The sequence below is a fragment of the Xenopus tropicalis genome, chromosome 7 (assembly GCF_000004195.4).
Source record: "Xenopus tropicalis strain Nigerian chromosome 7, UCB_Xtro_10.0, whole genome shotgun sequence".
Classification (NCBI taxonomy): Eukaryota; Metazoa; Chordata; class Amphibia; order Anura; family Pipidae; genus Xenopus; species Xenopus tropicalis.
The window spans coordinates 32,333,642-32,353,097 of NC_030683.2; the positions used below are offsets into that span (position 1 = coordinate 32,333,642).

The 19,456-nt window shown below is 41.4% G+C and overlaps 1 protein-coding gene across 1 annotated transcript in view; it reads right to left on the reverse strand.

Moving 5' to 3' along the window:
- Positions 1-373: 373 nt before the first annotated feature.
- slit1 (slit guidance ligand 1) overlaps positions 374-19,456 on the reverse strand; it is a 219,704-nt gene continuing 200,621 nt past the window's right edge. The window contains 9 exon segments of the mRNA NM_001097233.1: positions 374-2,742; positions 6,287-6,498; positions 7,385-7,673; positions 9,410-9,564; positions 10,288-10,418; positions 12,202-12,430; positions 15,112-15,249; positions 15,765-15,858; positions 15,972-16,111. Coding sequence (NP_001090702.1) covers positions 2,504-2,742; positions 6,287-6,498; positions 7,385-7,673; positions 9,410-9,564; positions 10,288-10,418; positions 12,202-12,430; positions 15,112-15,249; positions 15,765-15,858; positions 15,972-16,111 — 1,627 coding nt within the window. The 3' untranslated portion in view covers positions 374-2,503.

A 19,456-nucleotide genomic window follows, 5' to 3' on the forward strand; every position in this document is an offset into this window, starting at 1 on the left:
TAAATTGGGCAGGCAGTTTTGACCCAGACAGCCCTCCCAAAAACAAGACTGTCCAGGTCGAAACAGACAGGTGGTAATCCTAATGATATTTATGGAACAATGTTATAGGTCAGGATTGTACAGAAAGCTATAACTATGTCAGACGCTTGTGTGATTGGTGCACATTGTGGCCGCATTGTTACATGTCCCATTCCCTCGCTAAAGTATAACTTCCTTTTTGTTTAGTTTGGATACACTCTGTCACCATTACTCACCTGTATGAATGTTACTAGTGGCTCTTTTGTATAAAGCAATATGTATTTCAGTTTCCCTTTGCCAGGGAAAAACACAATACATCCCAGCCAGCTCTATATATAATACACTTGAGCAAAAGCAGAATTAAATTTACATTTTAATAATGTTAAAGGGACAATAATGCTAAAATATTTGTTGTTTGAAAGGGCAAGTTGCAACATTAACAAATAATATAAAAAGTTTTATTAAATGGTACCAATGAAAAAATATTCTGGTTTGCTGGGGGGGCAGTTCTCCTTGATCTCTAGACAAAGTGAGGCCTGCAAAAGGGACCCCCCCAGTTTGTTTGAAAAGAACACAAGCTGTTTAATTTTGTCAACATAGAAACCTGTGAATAGAACAACAAGGTCAGATATATTTTGTGAGACCAACCAGTACTTTAGCATTAGGGCCCCATTAGTCTCTCCTTAATGCTGTTTCTCATGGAATTTGTGGAGCTAATAGAAAGGTAATGTTAGCAAAGTGCCCTACGGTCTTCTTTAATAGTCCATATAAGCAGGCTTTACTCTATAGAGTGACAGTGAGGAATGCTATGGGTACTGGCACATTGAGTGATCTGTCACCCAAAGTAATCTGCGCTACCACGGGCTGCCTTAGCAATGAGGCCTAATCACGGGAAAATGCAAAAGAAGGTAAGTAAACGGGAAAGTATTTTTAGGAGATTTGTTGCCCACAGGTGACATCTCCCCATGTGCCAGTACCCTAAGCAGGGCTGCCCTTAGTATAAGAGGGGCCCCGGGGTAATACAGACTGTATATTGTTTATATAATAGTATTGTCTGTCTGATGGGCCTTCAGCTATTGCCAGAACCATCTGAAAACTAAGGGCCAACTCACAATAGGTGTTTTCTCTCCCGGAATAAAACTCCGATCAGCGTTCTCCCACCACAACACTAATGTGCACCAACGGCCATGACACTGTCTGTCCACTAAGTGATTGATTCCATGGTTGGCAGTGAACAGTGATGTTGGGGCAGAAGGAAGTGGATCAAAAACGCCTTGTGTAATGTGGGCCTAAAGGTCTGCAAGTGTGGCAACACAAGTGTTATTAGTGGTGCTACACCAGCAAATACATGGCCGACTACATTCAGCAGTGCTGCATTGGTGAGGGGGTGAGGGGTGGGGGGGGCGGCGGGTGTGATAATTAAGACTGATCAGCAGCGGAGATAATGATGAGGAAAGGGATGGGATTTATAGGGTATTACAAATTTACCAGTGCTGGCCCTAGCTAGTGATTTACCCCCTCAGCCAGTTAGCTACCAGGTGGCAACTCTAAGGGCATGTCTTGGCACCCCTTAGTGCTCTAGCACTTGCCCCCCCAACAAGTACTCTAGCATTTGCCCTCCACTTGCGCCCCAGGGAAAAGTAAATGACCCCTGTTGTTTCCATCTTGCTTTTCTATCATTCCCCAAATCATGTCTTTCTCTTCCTACCCACAACACCTGTATGGGCCCCCACATCTGTAAGGCCCTAAACATTGCCCCTACTATCATCTCCCTTAAAACTGCTTTGCTGCTGTTAGTGAATTGTATGTACGATTTTTATATATAATATTTATAACTTGCAGCCGGATTTTCCTGTGTTGGCTCATAGGGAAGCCTAGCTGATAATGATATTTAGGGGTAGAAGAAAAAAAAGGCTTATAAATATAAAATCACATTAGTCAATCCCTTTTCACTGAGCAGAAAGTGCTTTATGAAAGTGATGTGCCCCTCGTCACAATGGGTTTTTTTTTCCCCAGCAGAAATGACAGATCAGAAAAGAATACTTGTCGAACGCTCTGAGCTATACAAAACAGATGTAATACTGCCACAATGGTTACAAAATGATCTACCTTAAAAAAATGGAAAAATAAAATACAGACCTTCCTTCTTGTTCCATGTAAATCTATCCACATTGTGTATAAATACATTTGTGTGTTTTTTTAAAAAAATCTCTATCTACACATTTTACCCTCTACATATATACCTCCTCTATACCTTTTCTCCAATGATTACAACACTATACAACCAGTCAGCATGTGCGTGTGCCTCTTAATGCAATAGGTGCTGTTTATACATATATTTTTTTTAAATGCCACAGACATCAAGATATTCACGCATCTGAAAGGGGAGCAGAAGTCCAGTTTTACAGAATGTAATTGTCCAGGTTTATTCTTGGATATTTTCTTTTTGTCTGGTGTGATCTTGTACAGTCCAGTTCAACGTGTTTTACACACACTGAGCACACCCACATTTAATGGGTTTCTCTACATCTTCCACAAAGGAGGATCCGTCGCTGCACTCGAAAGTGTACTTCCGGCGCTTCATGCGTAATCCAGTGCAGCAGCCCTGATTGTGGCAGGAACCACGGCATTCCACCCAGGACACGGTGCGTGTGGTTTGGCAAATGGCATAGCCTCGCTGTACTTGGTAATAATCCCGCACGGGCTCCCCTCGGCATTCCGATTCTACAAGTGAAAATACACTGATAAAAGATGTGATTTAAGGAACAAGTGGAGTGAAAGGATCTATTGGGGGACATTCATGGGCTCAGACACAAAAATTCTTATATGGGAATATGCCCCAAACAACAACTTTTCTCTGACATTACGACCAAACACACACAGACTTTGGGGCCTTGCAAACCAGAAAAATCATATGCAGAGCAAAGAGGTACGGTTGCCCAAGACCAGGCCCGGACTAGGGTGCAAATAGGCCCTGGCATTTCAAGTACACAGAGGCCCAAACCACCCCCCACAGGCCCAATAAATAGTGACTGTCTATGGCATCTTACAGCAGCCCCTCTAGTATTTGCCAGATTCCACAGAATCCACCAAAACAAGTACCTTTTGCCCCATACCTGCTCACCATAACAGACCCCCCCTTTCAATTGCTACCCCAGACCACAGCCCCACACACTTTCCATGGCGGCTGCCTCTATTCCCTAACACTAGTTCGAGCCCTGCTGCTATGATGAAGTGGCTGCTTTGTATATTTAAGGGGTTATAGTAGTATACCCAAAGTTTTCCCCCAGTCCAATAACTCAAACTGGCTCTCAATGATACTGGATATCATTGCATTGCATTAAACCCACAAAACAATTTTACAGCCAGTAGGTTGCTATGGTTTTCAGTACCGGGGAAAACGTTGGCCCACAATGACTTCAATGAGAGAAAAAAAATCTTTTAATTCAGTTCCAGTCTTCCCCCATAAGGCAATTATTTACAAATCAAATCTAGTCTGGCCCTTTATGTGAATAAACAGGTTTAGCAGGAACTATCTGACAGGAAACCAAAGAATGTGCCATTTACAAAGCAACAGTTAAGTTATAGTGTTTCATGAATGAAATGTTATTAGTTGTGTCCATGTGTGGCTTATTTGTCTTTAGAAGGTATGCCTCAGGGTGTGTACATATTCTACTGAACAACCCACCCCTTTAGTCTAGTCCAAGAGAAGCACATTCATCCTGTTTTTAGTTACTGCTTTCTTTTTTTACCAAAATTAAAGAATTAAGGATTGTTTCATTATTTGGGACCCAGCAAGGTCACTGAGGGCCAGGTAGGTTGAGGAAGGAGGTAGAGCGCTTGTGCTCCACATAACTTAGCCACTGATCTGTGGGGTTACTACAAGGCCAAATGCCTACCTTGGAAAGTCTATCCCTGGACTCTTGAGATGAGTACAAGTTGTGCCAGGGAAGGAGCAGCACACTGGCAGGATATGGGCATGTACTTACAAAAGAAAGCAGAACCAACAGTTTTGTAGTTTTGTTTAATGGGGAACATTTTTGCAACTAGCAATAAGATGTAAATAATCTTGAATTTGGAAAATTCATATAGATACTGTGTACTATATATCTAAAGGCTTGTGGACTTGATTGGCCTTCACAGAGCTCAACCTGTGGGATGAATTGGAGCCAAGCTTGGTTGCCCAACATCAATGCCCAACTTCTTACTTGTGAATGGACTAAAATTCCACCAACAGTGTTTCCACATCTAGTGGAAAGCCTTCTCATCAGAATAATGGGAAAAGGACAACTTCCTTTGGCTTTGGACCAAGATGTTGGACAGCAAGGAGTCCACATACTTTTGGCCATATAGTGTATGAATATACTTATTGAGAATTTATTTGAGTAACAGACATGTATTGTGCCATTTACTGCTCTCAAAAAGCCAGCCAACTTAAACATCACATCAACAGCAGTGACAGTTGCCATGGTAGCACCAGAAAAAGGGGCCAATCAGGGGCATCATGATCTTAGTTCTTTGTTTAACTTTTGTTAGTGCCCAGAATATAATAGAGGTCCGATAGCACTGGAATACATTACTGTCTATTGCTAATATCCAAATGTAAACATTCATGCATACCATCAATATAACGATGCCTACCCCTGGCCCCGCCCCCCACAAGCTGCAAATGTAATTAATGAAACTCTGTATCATGTGCCCTGGAATAGGGAAGGCTCCCAGTCGCATACAAGCAAGTATTTATGCATTTCACTTCTTTGCACTTCCTTTGGATTCCTGTTGGACTTTGTTGTTCAGTGAAGGAGGATTGTGTTGCATATTCAGTTGTGCAACATTAGCTCTTTCCATATAAAGGTGATTGAGTAATAAAATGGCATTATGGGACCTATATAATCATTCTTTTTTTTACAATGCATAAAGCCATGTAGAGCTTGGAGCAGTTCTGTGTTTCTCTCGTGTTCTTGTCTGTATCATTAGTTTGCTGGCCTGCAATTGCCTCTCTCTTATTTCCAGTCTGACTTTATCTCCCTTGTTGTTAGCATCAAATAGGTGTAATAGCTGCCCCTCTTTTGTTCTCTCCCTGCAGATGCTCAGTAATATCTCCATTGCTGCTTCTCTGACTCAGTAAAGCTATTTTCTGAAATTGCCTACCTAATCCTTTTTTTATTCTATATACAGTTCAATACAGTATATCTCCTCTGAGTGCCCTCCTGTCTCATGGACCTTGTACAGTAAAATCCATTCCTATTCCCAAAACACCTTCAATTTCAACTCTACCCCATTCCTCTGTCTTAGTTATCATTTGCACTGTTGGCTTGAAAGAGTAAATGTGGCCATACATGGGACAACCAATATGGTCGTCCAACTGATGCGCTGATAGGCTGGACATTACATGGGCTACATTTGTATTATTATGCTTGTTCCAGCTGACCAGATAAATAATCAGAATAGCAGGAATTGGAAGAGATGGTGTGGCTTTTCACTTCCTTCAGGTAGAACAGAAATATTACGTTTGGACTAATAATCCTTGATCCACCTGAATTGCACGGTTATCGGTCTGAACAGCCCCCTGAATGGCCCCTCATGCCCAGATGACCAGGTATTATAGTCAAAAATGGCCAAACAGCCCGACCTAATCTGGGCATGCAGGGCAACTTAAAGCAGGATTTGACCAAAGCCCAAGTATCCAGGCGAACCCTTCAAGTCATGTGACTTCTATGCTCTGGACAACTAAAAGCCATAACTGAAACCAATAGCACTGCTATTATGGGGTTGATGAACAGGATATACTATGGAGTATATAAATATGCAACACCTCAGCAAGTTTCTACCACAGTACATTACAACTTTAGAGTTGGAATCACCCCCTTCATGCAATCTCTGTTGACTTGTCTGTGTTTAAAGTGTGTTCAAAGCCTATGTGTGTATATATATAGCATAGAGCACCCTACACTTTCTCATTACAGATAAATAAAGCTTACTGTAAACCCTTTTGTTATCTCTATGGCAACAGTGTAGTTGAAGTTTTCCCATTATTTTTAATGGAAATGGCTTTGTTGGGCAGCGGGGTACATAAATAAACCAACGCAAATTATTGCCATTGTCATTGGTTTCATATTCAAATGAAAGTGGCAAAAGGGGGTTCAGACATTACTGCTGCTTTAATTCCAATGTACTTTTCAACAGGCTTCTCCTTTGTCTGTCTGTGTATAAATAACTTCAATCAATGCAGAAAACACATAAGTAGAAAGCTTTTAAACCAGCTGACCTTGATCGCAATTGTCTCCCACATAGCCGCTCTCGCACTCGCAATAGGCTTCGCCCAGGTCGGAGATCTGACAGCGCCCGTGCTGGCACTGCAGAGTTTTACATGGATTGTAGAGCTCTCCTTGCTGGTTGCATAGGGCACCTTTGTACCCATCCTGGCACAGGCAGCTGTACGTTAGAGCGTCCAATGGCATGCAAGCTCCATGGACACATCTGAAAATATAATAATAATGCTTTTAATCTATAATAATTAGATATACACATATATACACTATGGGGACTAAACTGCATAAATTCAAATTCTTGGAATCCTAGTTTTCTTTAATACTTAAATGCATTTTACTTGCTTTAAGGCATGGCTCCAAATGATAGAAAACAAATATATCCAATAAACTTCAGGTCCCAAACATTCCGCATAATCAAAACCTCTTTTGATGGCTTTTTAGCCATTAACTTGAACCACATGCAGTCATTTTCCTCTTAGCAACTCGACTCCTAGCTCATTTACTAATTTTGGGTAATTTTGCCCCATTGCAGTTACCCATAGCAACCAATCAGAAATTTACTTTCATTACTCTTGCTTCACCAGACTAATCAAAGCTGATTGTTTGCTATGGTAACTGTACTTGGGTACCTTTGCCCATTATTTTTAAAGGGACCCAACTGTTTTATGTGCAGCGTTTCTCTAAGTAATCCCTGGAGCTATGGCTGAATGGCTGATACCCCAGTGAATTGTTTAACTGGGCCCTGACTCAGTATAAGATGGATGGCTTGAACCCAAAGAGTCAAAAAATCACTGCCCTTGGTTCTACAGATTGTGCTATACAAACATTTTTCTCAGTGTTTTCCACTGGATTTTCTGCCCATTGATACCTTATATATAGATAATTATATACCTATATAAATAAATTATAATCTGACAGGTCTACGAAAATTCCCTTTCCATTATAATTCCTACAGTAAAAGTGTGCTGCTTGTTCATTCGTTCAAACATTATTCACTCGAAATTAAACCTTGGGATTCAGTCCAGGTGCCTAGATGTATCTGATCCTATAGAAAGATGGCTCAAAACCCATGAACTGAAGACATTTATACTCACTTGTGACCTTGACAGGGATCATTTAGCTGTTGGTCGCAGTGTGGCCCAGCCCACCCAGTCTCACAGTGGCATACTGGTCCATTTGCTGCATTGGGCTGACATATTCCATGAAGGCAAAAGAGTTTTCGACATGGTTCACAGCCTGGCACAACTCCGGGCTTCATTTGGGTTTTGGTAAAATCCTGCAGCTCGTTATTGATATACAGGTTCCGGATGCAGCCATGAAAACTGGTTCCATTAAGGATTTGCCAGAGTCTAAAAGCGGCAGAGTTGACATCGACGGGCATACCTAATGAGCAGAAGAATGGCTTACATGTGGCTGGAGTGCCTACGTACTGATACAAATGCAGCAGGTACAATGTGTAACTGTCAAAACATGTACATTCCGGTGTGACCTGTCTTCCAGTTTCTATTGTGAGGCAATGATTTCCATATTCAGGAGTAGCAGGGAATGCTCAGCCTGAAGGTCATAATTGCTCTTTTAGATTCTACTAAAAGCTCAGCTTGAAAGTCAGTTAGGGTGACATTTGGGGCTTAGGTCAATTTGGGGTGAACATATTGTTGGAGCTTGCTAATGATCTATAACTTAGTTATGAGATAAAGGGTTGTCCCAACCAAAGGGTGGCCCTCTAAAGGCTGACGCCTTGCTTGTCAGTGCGCTTTTAGGAAAAAGTCTAAGGGAGCAAATAGAATGGAACGCAGGTGGAGAAAAGCTGATCATCAGCCCTGTGTGCCACTATCCCAAAGGTAACAATAAGCACTTTGCACCCCCTCCCAAACATATATCATTGGCTGCCTGGGAAAAACAAGCAACAGCCTTGAACAGGAGTTTGAGACAAATTCTATAGCAGCTCTTTACCCATTCAGGCTTGACAAAAGGAAAAGTAACCTACAATAAGGGCCGATTTGCACCAAAGAGGGGACCATTGCATTCCCTGCAGTAGCTCTACGGCCCCCTTGCCCCTCTCCATGAGCACAAGCAAGGTGAGCTTCTACTCAGCTCTGTCCTAGATGGTATGTGGCATTGTATAACCAGGCCATGCCATGCACTGCAGAGGGTCTGGGGAAACATATCATATGCTATAATTAACTGTCTGCAAAAAATGTGTCACCCAGATCCTCCTCAGCTTTGCTCAACCTGAGCGGCAACCAGAGGTTTGTGATCCAGATGTCTCAGGGATCTGATAGAGATGAGAAACTCGCCTGTGTTTTTCAGAACTATTGCACCTAAACTAACAGCAATATTTATTATAGATATCTCAGCTCCAAAAAGCAGGACTGACCAGCACTTTTAACTGCACAAATACCGTCTCCTAAATCCTCCCCCTCTCTGGTGCTTTATCCACTCCCACTACCACTTTTCTTTGTTTTTCCACTGCTCTACCAAGATAAATGTAATACAGATAGATAGATAGATATCATAGGGTTTATCATGCATATATGGTACTATGGTAGTCTAAGACGAATTACTTATTTGGAGCAAACACTATGGCAACTCATCAGTGTATATTTATTATAGTGTAAAGGCCAGCATCACTGGTGATGTTGCCCATAGCAATCAATTACCAATTTGAATTGAGTAGTCACCTACAAGTTAGAAAACAAAAGCAAAAATATGACTGGATGCTATGGGCAACATCACCAATGATGTTGGCTTACACATTAAAATAAATATGCCCCTTAATGTGAATGTCTCCCTTCCTGCCAAGATGCTTCAGGGAATTCCCATATTTATTATAATATAACCTGACCAAAAAACATATATTAAATCTACTCAGCCTGTTGTATAGTTTGCACAGTGCTGTAAATGCACTCATAATTTTATTTTCGATTTAAGGGGTAGCAAGCACTAAAAGATTATAATAAATAATGGGAAGAACAGAATATACTGCATATATGAATAACCTATATTAATATATTTGTAGTGTGCAAGTATATGTGTGTGTATATATTCAGTATATATATATATTAAACCCCAGTGGGTAAATGTATGTGTGTATATGCATTCGCTTGTATAAACCTTACCTCCCACATATAGAGGTGCTTCACTATTAAGGGTATAATGTTTCCCAAACTTATCCATTGTCATGGGCGCCCCTCCGTCAATGGACAGATTAACCATCTGGTCAAATGTAACCAACTCCACGGTATGGAACTGCCCATCATTGATGGTCTCTGCACTGGAGAAGGGAAATTGTAAAGTAAACCAATCATTATAATTCTGTTAGAGAAATAACGACACTCAGGGGAGATTGTTTTATCAACGGTCTGCTTATTCCAAATTACACACCGGCTTGGGGGCAAAAGGCATAGTTTGCCATCTGCTATGGGCTGTTGTAAAACTGGATTTTTCAATAGTGATCCTCCCAAATAAATAGGAATAGAACAAACAAAGGTAAACTGGCGAGACTGCTGGAGTGTTGATACACTTGATTTGCCAAGGAAAATCTAGAGCAAGAATTAAAATTATATTTGATAGGGGGTGGGGGCCATTACCAACAGACAAAAGGCAGTATCTCTGCACAATATTATTGATTAGGCAGGGGGATATAAAACTGAGAGCAGTCGTTACACGCCGGTTGGCCGCACAATACAAGTCTGCATTATTTCGGTACAAAGAGAGAAATATGCAGCTTGTTATTCGATACCTTTGGAGTTTGGACTCTATTGTGCTCTTTCAATACCTAAAGCTTTTAGAAGGGATTACCGGCAGCTGAAGTAACACCAAGGCACCAGCAATTACTACCATGCCGTCCTGTGAGAGGTGCCAATATATAAAAACAGAATTTTGCATGAATTTTTGTCCATAGAATATTAAAATAATATTTCCTTTGAATGTTAAAACAGTGGACTACAGAAAACACAACTAATTTATAAGGAGAAATAAGTGATATGGGGGTTACCTGTAAATTGCAGAGCTGGGAAAGCTTCCGGGGTCATAACTGACCCTGACGTGGCCTTGATATAACTCTACTGCCATATGGTCGTGGTCTCCATTGTACAGTAGAATTCCATTGTCTTCCGCTGTTGACACCTACAAAATTGTATGAAATCAGGGAAAATAATAAATTCTTGGCACAACCAGGTCTGACTCACTGACAATTGTATATAAAAGGTCTGATGCACTATATTCCTCTCTCAGTACAATGCAGAATATGACCCTTTTCTTATGGAATTATGAAAAGAAACTGAATAATGGGTAATGTATTTTATATTTAGACTTGAAGGGGAAAATACACCTTGTTTATGTGTTCAGTTTGGCTTCCAGTGGTTTTCTCTTCAATTTTGTATGTTATATGGCTATAAATGGAACATCCTTTAGCTTAATCGTTTAATTTATAACTAAGAACTACCATACTACGCTTGGTGCAAAGCATTCTTCATTAGTTAAAAAAAAAAAAAAAAAGAAAGAAAATACAGCAATATATATTTACGACCCCAAAAGATGATGTTGCTATAGTTTTAGGGAGACTGCTCCAGCAAAAGCAAGCAGTGTGTATACGGAGATTCAAAAGCTTTAGGTCTGCATGATGTTTAGAACCCTTTTAGGGTTAGAATGCTGTTATTTCCATAGGTTGCCTGGAGATTGTTGGGAAATATAGTTTAGAAATCACAGAGGGCCTGCCGGTGCCCCTGCAGACTAATGATAGTTCAGACTACCTACATTAAGTAATTGATTTGCCTGCACAAAACCAGCTAAGGTAACCTCCTGAGATAGATACCATTCTGTGGAGGCTACACACTAAATACAGCTCAAATGCATTTATTGATTCTAGGACAGAAAAACAAACTTCAGGAATGCCCCTCTTCCCATGGGACCCTCTATATTAGAACATCATTACGTCTATGGGATATGTGAACACAAAACACAATCCTAAAAGCAAAGCAAGGAGGCCTTCCAGTTGTTGCTATTTTTCATTCCTCTCTTTATTAATGCAATATATCTGTTTATGACAGAAGTACATATGAATGCAAATATCTATGATTCTATGCTGTGTTGGACTGGTAATCATTTTTTTTTTACAACTATTAGGGCTCTGGCACACGGGGAGATTAGTCGCCCGCGACAAATCACCGTGTTCGCGGGCGACTAATCTCCCCGAATTGCCATTCCACCGGCGAAAATGTAAGTCGCCGGTGGGATGGCACACGCTGCGCAGGCGATTTTGGCAAATCGCCGAAGTTGCCTCTCGAGACATTTTCGCCGATTTGCCGAAATCGCGCCGCCGCGTGTGCCATCCCACCGATGACTTACATTTTCGCCGGTGGGATGGCAACTGATGGCAATTTGGGGAGATTAGTCGCCTGCGAACAGGGAGATTTGTAGAAAATTTTTCTGTGAGCCCCATTAGGGCCAGAGCCATCAGGAGATCCTGATACTGGACTGCCCAACTTTGGTTCTACAAGGCTTGATCCTTCAGTTGGCTGCAGGGGCCTGAAAGACACACGCCTTTTCTAAAACCTGTAAGAGATAAATTGTATTGGGCCCCTGAGCATATTCTCAAACAAAATTCCCAGATATCTCAGTTAAAAGTATGCTTATCTGATATCATATATCTTTGGCTAAAGGTCACCTTTTCCATGAAAGAGTTGAGCGTTATCTACAGAAGCGGCTTTTATGCAGAGCAGGATTAATATCACACAGAAACTGTAGATTTACTGACTTATGAACCACCTTTTCCAGAGAAAAGTATTGTGGGTAGCAATGGATCTATAGCAGCTAAACCCAGAACCATAATAATCACTCATCACCTCAAGTTTATTCTATTAACAGCCATTGTAGTGAAGGTGCTGAACAAACTTGTCTCAACACCAACCTGAAGTGTGATGTTTGCCCGGGGCCAGTTCTGCAGGTCGGTAAATTGCAAATACGTATCTCTATCCACAAAGTTTACGCTCAGCAGTTTCTCACACTTTGATCCTCCGAAGCCTGGGAGACACTGGCACACTGCGCTGTTCCCCACCTCAATACAGTTGGCACCATTCTGGCATGGTGTTAGTTTACATGGAGAAGGGGCTTGGGATGGCATTTCACAAAGCTGCCCGCTATAGAGAGAGAAAACAAAATTGTATTATTATTATTTATTATTATTTTTTTACAGATGAGATCATTTAGGTTAAACGTAAATTCACCATATTAAATATTGATTAGGCTGGCTTCCATTTTAATGCACTGATATTTCTGTACAGTTAAATCAGATCTGGGATTCACAAGATGGGAGCATGTGCAACTGAGAGTGCTCGATCGGCTGGCGTTACAGTGGTGGGGTGGGGTATTTCATATTTCCTTCTGATAACTGGTTTTATGAGAGGTGTTCTGAGTCTGTAAATTGTGCAGAATTTATAGCTTGTGTTGCAAGAATGTTTTTTCCTACAAGGAAGCTGATAAGGGAAACAATCACTTTTTTAAAGCACTGTACGTTGTATCATTTCTTTAAAATATATACAAGTTACATAGTTACATAGGGTTGAAAAAAGACCTGTGTCCATCAAGTTCAACCCATCCAAGTAAACCCAGCACACACAACCCACACCTACCAATCTATACACTCACATACATAAACTATAAATACAACCACTAGTACTAACTGTAGATATTAGTATCACAATAGCCTTGGATATTCTGATTGATCAAGAACTCATCCAGGCCCCTCTTAAAGGCATTAACAGAATCTGCCATTACCACCTCACTAGGAAGGGCATTCCCCAACCTCACTGCCCTCACCGTGAAAAACCACCTACGCTGCTTCAAATGGAAACTCCTTTCCTCTAATCTAAAGGGGTGACCTCTGGTGCGTTGATTGTTTTTATGGGAAAAAAGAACATCCCCCAACTGCCTATAATCCCCTCTAATGTACTTGTACAGAGTAATCATGTCCCCTCGCAAGCGCCTCTTTTCCAGAGAAAACAACCCCAACCTCGACAGTCTCACCTCATAGTTTAAATCTTCCATCCCCTTAACCAGTTTAGTTGCACGTCTCTGCACTCTCTCCAGCTCATTAATATCCTTCTTAAGGACTGGAGCCCAAAACTGCACTGCATACTCAAGGTGAGGCCTTACCAGGGACCTATAAAGGGGCAAAATTATGTTCTCATCCCTTGAGTCAATGCCCTTTTTTATACAAGACAGCACTTTATTTGCTTTAGTAGCCACAGAATGACACTGCCTGGCATTAGACAACTTGTTATCAACAAAAACCCCTAGATCCTTCTCCATTAAGGATGCCCCCAACACACTACCATTCAGTAGATAGTTTGCGTTTATATTATTTCTACCAAAGTGCATAACTTTGCACTTATCAACATTGAACCTCATTTTCCAGTTTGCTGCCCAGTTATCTAATTTTGTCAAATCGCTCTGCAAAGCGGCAGCATCCTGCATGGAACTTATAGTTTTGCACAATTTAGTGTCATCAGCAAAAATAGAAACAGTACTGTCTATGCCCACCTCCAGGTCATTAATAAACAAGCTAAACAGCAAAGGACCAAGGACTGACCCCTGCGGTACTCCACTAACCACACTGGTCCAATTAGAAAATGTTCCATTTACAACCACTCTTTGTACTCTATCCTTCAGCCAGTTCTCTATCCAATTACAAATATTATGTTCTAGGCCAATATTCCTTAATAAGTGTATGTGTATCCTGATTTAAAAGTTGCTTTTTTTCTTGCTTAAAATGGATTTTAGATGGTACACTATTTAGCCATTCTGCCCACAGTATTTTGGTGCCAAATCACCCCTTCTGCCTCCTATGGAATGTAAAACACCTGAAAGCAGTAGCCAGGGGTCCCCAACCTTTGTTTTACCCGTGAACAACATCTGAATGTAAAAAATGTTGGGGAACAACACAAACATGATAAAAGTTCCTAGGGAGTGACCAGTAAGGGTTGTGATACCTTATTTGTATATTATATACCTTATTATATACCAAATACCTTATTTGATAGCCCAATGGTGACTGGCACACTACAGGAGGCTCTGTTTGACAGTACAAGATTATGCCTCCAAATCTTGTCTTCAAGTCAAAATGAAAACCTGCTTTGAGGCCTTTGGGAGCAACATCAGAGGGGTTGGGGAGTAACATGTTGCTAACGAGCCACTGGTTGGGGATCATTAATAGCACTGGGACTTTTTGCTCCTGTGCAATACTACAGTGTATTCACCATTTACATCAAACTCCCACCCTACTTCTCCCCTAGGCCAGTTACTTGAACCCCCCTAGCAAGTTTGTCAATGCACCATAAAGTTGGCATAACAAATAAAATTACAAATTGTGAGATTTCGGGACTACTGCTTCAGGTCCCTTCTTCAAGCATGTTACTGTCATTTCCAGCTTCTTTATATAAAGAAACCAGTATTGCAGTGGCACACCAGGATACCACGGAAACTGCCAGTGGTCCAAGGTGTCAGTGGGCACTCTTGCTCACCCACCCATTTGCCTTGTATACCTATACCATGGCCTTTCCTTGTTTCTATATGAGAACAAAAAAAAAATTGTAGGGCAGGACAGATGATAATATGTAAGGAGAAGTGATTAAGACAACAAAAGCAACTGAATGAAGATTGAAGAAACCGTGGGCCTGTGGTCAAAGGTTTTCTGGTGGGTCCCTGGCACCCTAGCCATACACTGAAAGGAACTGGTACTCCATGTGTAGTTTTCTTTTGATAAGAACAATATCATTTACGTTTATGTACAAAGCTGAACATTTACTCTTTGTCCTGTTACCTGTAACCCTCAGTGCAGAGACAAGAATATCCATTGACCTCATCCACGCACAGGGCATTATTCTGACAGCGGTGGTCCTTGCAGTCATCGTAATTCAGGCTGCAGTCATCTCCTCCATAGCCCGGGGCACACTCACACCTGTGCAACAAAGCCCAGAGATCATTTTTCACCAGGAAATCAGCTGAATGGATTTACCGCGATGATAACAATGAACTGGGCTTTAGTCAAGAAGCTTTCTTTACACGCAGCCTTTGAATCTTTCTTCCCTGCTGTTCCACAGGGGCTCAGTTGAAATACGAGGAGCTGGAGCACCCTGGGATGCATGTAGTGCACGCGCTCGTCCATCATTATGGATCACAAATGTCTACTTTTAAATGAGTTCACTGAGTAACAATGCCATTGGTCTTTACACTGTGGGACTTTTAGATTATATAGATTTATATTCTACCTTCCCTTAACCTGGCATTCTATCCAGCACCTGCAACCAGAACGTAGTTTGAAGCAATCAGTTTATTAAAACATAATTATGGATGGAGTGGAGGATCTCTACTGTTCTTTTTCCCTCCATTCTAGAATTCAAACCACATAAATAAAGAAATAACAATTGCTACTGTGTGCCAAACGTTATCCTATGTGTAGGGGTAGGTACGTACTTTGGGCCCTCGGGTGTCACGGTGCATTTGGAGTCACTATGACAAGGATTCAAGTCTGTTGAGCAAATGTCCACAAGGTGCTCACAATATTCACCTGCAAAATGATGGAAGGAAGAAAAGAAAAAAAGACAAAGTAATAAGTGTCAGTTCTTTTCTCTGAACAATAAGGGTACCCTGCAGTTGAATCCTAACCTAAATCACATGTACCTGTGTATTGTGAGGGGCACAAGCAGGTGTAGTTATTTATTCCATCTAAACAGGTACCACCATTTTCACAGTCACTGTATTTGCAGTCATCTTTATTGACAGCACACGTTGGGCCCTCGAATCCATCTGCACACGTGCACCTGATAATAGAGAAAGGCACAGGGAGGAGGTAAGTGCATGAAGTTACAGTGAGTGGAATAGGGAGGAGGTAAGTGCACAAAGTTACAGTGAGTGGGCACAAAGCATGTCCAACCTTCAGCTCCTTCTTGTACTGCACACCCAGAATACTGTTATCTGCCCTGGAACAGTCTATACATTCAATACAGTCATACAGAGCCAGAACCTGGAACTGATGCTCTATAAATAATGTCCCTGCATTAAAATATGCCTTGGAATAAACTCAAGGTCTCAGCAGTACGGAACTGCTTTATCATCTTCACCATGCAATCTATTAAAGAGATATGATGTATGTTCACCCTTAATAATGATAAATAATATATGATTTAAAAAGGTGTTTGATTCAATGACAAATACTTGTTCTAGACATTGTATATTGCCATTAGCATTTATTATACATAAGTGAATAAGAATGTATGTGTTTTGCATTCAAAAAGTTAAACTTTGCACGATACCAGTGCCGGAACTATAGAGGAAGCAGACCCTGCAGTCACGGGGGGGGAATATTTGTGCTTCCTCCATAGCCAGTGACAGATCGTCTCCCCCGGTTGGAGTAGATACACACTGTTCTCAGTGGGGTTAGGCTTCGGTGCACGCTGGGCCCCTACAAAGATTTTTTGCGGAGGGGCCTGGCAGCGTATCCATACGCCACTTCACAATACGATATTTGTTAATGTGACAAGATATAAGAATATTTTACTTTACAAGCCTAACGCTATAATACTAGCAATTACCTAGGGAATAGTGTACCCCCCTATGGTAATACATAAGGATATTAAAAAACATTAAGGTGTTCCATGAACTTATAAAAACATTAGCGATAAACAGGTAATGTAAGTAATTCTGAGTCAACGTCCGAGATCTTAAAGTAAGGGGGGGGGGCACAGTTTTTATAATGCACATATATCACAAGAGTGACGTGGGCGGCATCGCTAAGTGCTGATTAAAACTAATAACATTGTGGTTTTTGTGTATTATAACTATAAATCCTCTATGGGTGGTATTTATATATTGGAAGATATGTGGATAAAGATTTAAAGGACATGTCAGCCCAAAATATAACTTTTTGCCTAATAAACTTTCCAATGTACATTCATTACAAATTTGTTTTTAAGTTATTTGTATAAATAATTGCTATTATAGCAGCCTTTGTCCTTTTCTATTCTCTGCCCTGGTGGCTCTGACTCTTGAAACAATGTAACACAAGGCAGCTGTCTTGCTGGAGGAGGCTGGTCTTTGCAACGCTGTTCTCCATTGGAATTGCATATACAAACAACTTTTGAAATGCTAAAAATGTTCAATACATTTTTAATGGAAAGTTTCTTAAAATTATGTTTTCTTTTATTAGGCCATCAGTGTCGTAAAGTATAGAAGTGTCATAAAGTAAAGCACAGCAAGTAAGGGCCGTTTTGCAGTGATATGTACCACAGCCGTAAAGCTCTATGATTCTATATAAATAACAATACATACTTGCTGTATATACAGCATACATATATATATGTGTGTGTATAATTATATTCACCTAGATAGGGTTGGTGCTGTGTCAGCTAACAAACCTGCCAACAACATTTTTTGCATGGAGGGTTTGACACAATGGATTGTAATAGTAAATGGCAAGCATTCCGAAAAACGGTGAATTTTGCAGGGAGTTGAAAAGAATAAACAGAAAAATAAATGTCGGCACAAAAGCATTATGAAAATAATAATACATCCTTCTGTCATGTGAAAACTGTGTTTATTAAAGTCACAAAGATGAAAATATTTTAGGCCTTATACAGTTCTCAAGCCAGAGAAGCAGAATAGCAAAAAGGTAGTAATGAGAGTAGGTGTAAGAGATGGGAGCTTGGGAAGAATATGTGAAGTGCCCACACACACGCACTGGCTTATGGGACCAAAATGAATGCCTTTACAGTTGACAGCTGGTGAGGGTTTATTTAGGTACAGATCATGCTAAAAAGAAAATTCCACAGGCCAATGACTGTATGGTTTCATGTACAAAATCTCTAGCTGCTGGGATTTGCCGGACAATGCTCATATTTCAATCATTGGTTTGAGGGTTGATATAAATCTCATACAGATAGGGATCTGTTATCCTGAATTATGGAACACCATCTCCCATAGACTCTATTTTAATCAAATAATTCAGATTTTTAAAATTTACTATCTTTTTCTCTGTAATAATAAAACAGAACCTTGTAATTGATCCCAACTAAGATATAATTAATCCTTATTGGGGGCAAAACAATCCTATTGGGTTTAATGAATGTTTAATGATTTTTTAGTAGCCTTAAGGCAGGGGTGCCCAGACTTTTCCGTGCTGCAATCAACTTTGGCCTTTCCCTGCATACGTACGCAACGCACCATACGTACGCATACCACATAAAAGCGGCGCACTTCCGCTTAAACACGGTCCACCAGAAGTCCACAGGGGATCGACTAGTGCAGTGTTTTTCAACCTTTTTTGGGCAAAGGCACACTTGTTTCATGAAAAAAATCACGAGGCACACCACCATTAGAAAATGTTAAAAAATTTAACTCTGTGCCCAGCAGCAGTGCCCCCCTAGTACATTGGTGCCAAGAGCAGTGCCCCCCTAGTACATTGGTGCCCAGCAGCAGTGCCCCCCTAGTACATTGGTGCCAAGAGCAGTGCCCCCCTAGTACACTGGTGCCCAGCAGCAGTGCCCCCCTAGTACATTGGTGCCAAGAGCAGTGCCCCCCTAGTACATTGGTGCCCAGCAGCAGTGCCCCCCTAGTACATTGGTGCCAAGAGCAGTGCCCCCCTAGTACATTGGTGCCCAGCACCAGTGCCCCCCAGTACATTGGTGCCAAGAGCCAGCCCCCCTAGTACATTGGTGCCCAGCAGCAGTGCCCCCATAAGTCAGTGTGCCCCGTGGCCCCCCCTAATACATTGGTGCCCAGCAGCATTTTACTCTTCGGCGGCTTCAGCAGCATCTTCCCCTCACGCGCGCCGCCTCTGCACTTCTGCCTACACGCGACCGCACACAGGCCCTTTTATAACGTTGGGCCCCGTGCGTACTGACGTCACCCGTACACATGGGGCGCAACCAATGACAGGGCCCGGATTTTTTTTTTAAAGTAAAAATTGCGGCCCTGCCTACGGCACACCAGGCAACATCTCGCGGCACACTGAACAGCGGTTGAAAAACGCTGGACTAGTGGACCGTGATTGATGTTTTGGCCACCCCTGCCTTAAGGTATGGAGATCCAAATTATAGAACAATCCCTTATCTTGAATACCCTAGGTCCTGAGCATTCTGGATAACAGGTCCCATACCTGTATAGGTACA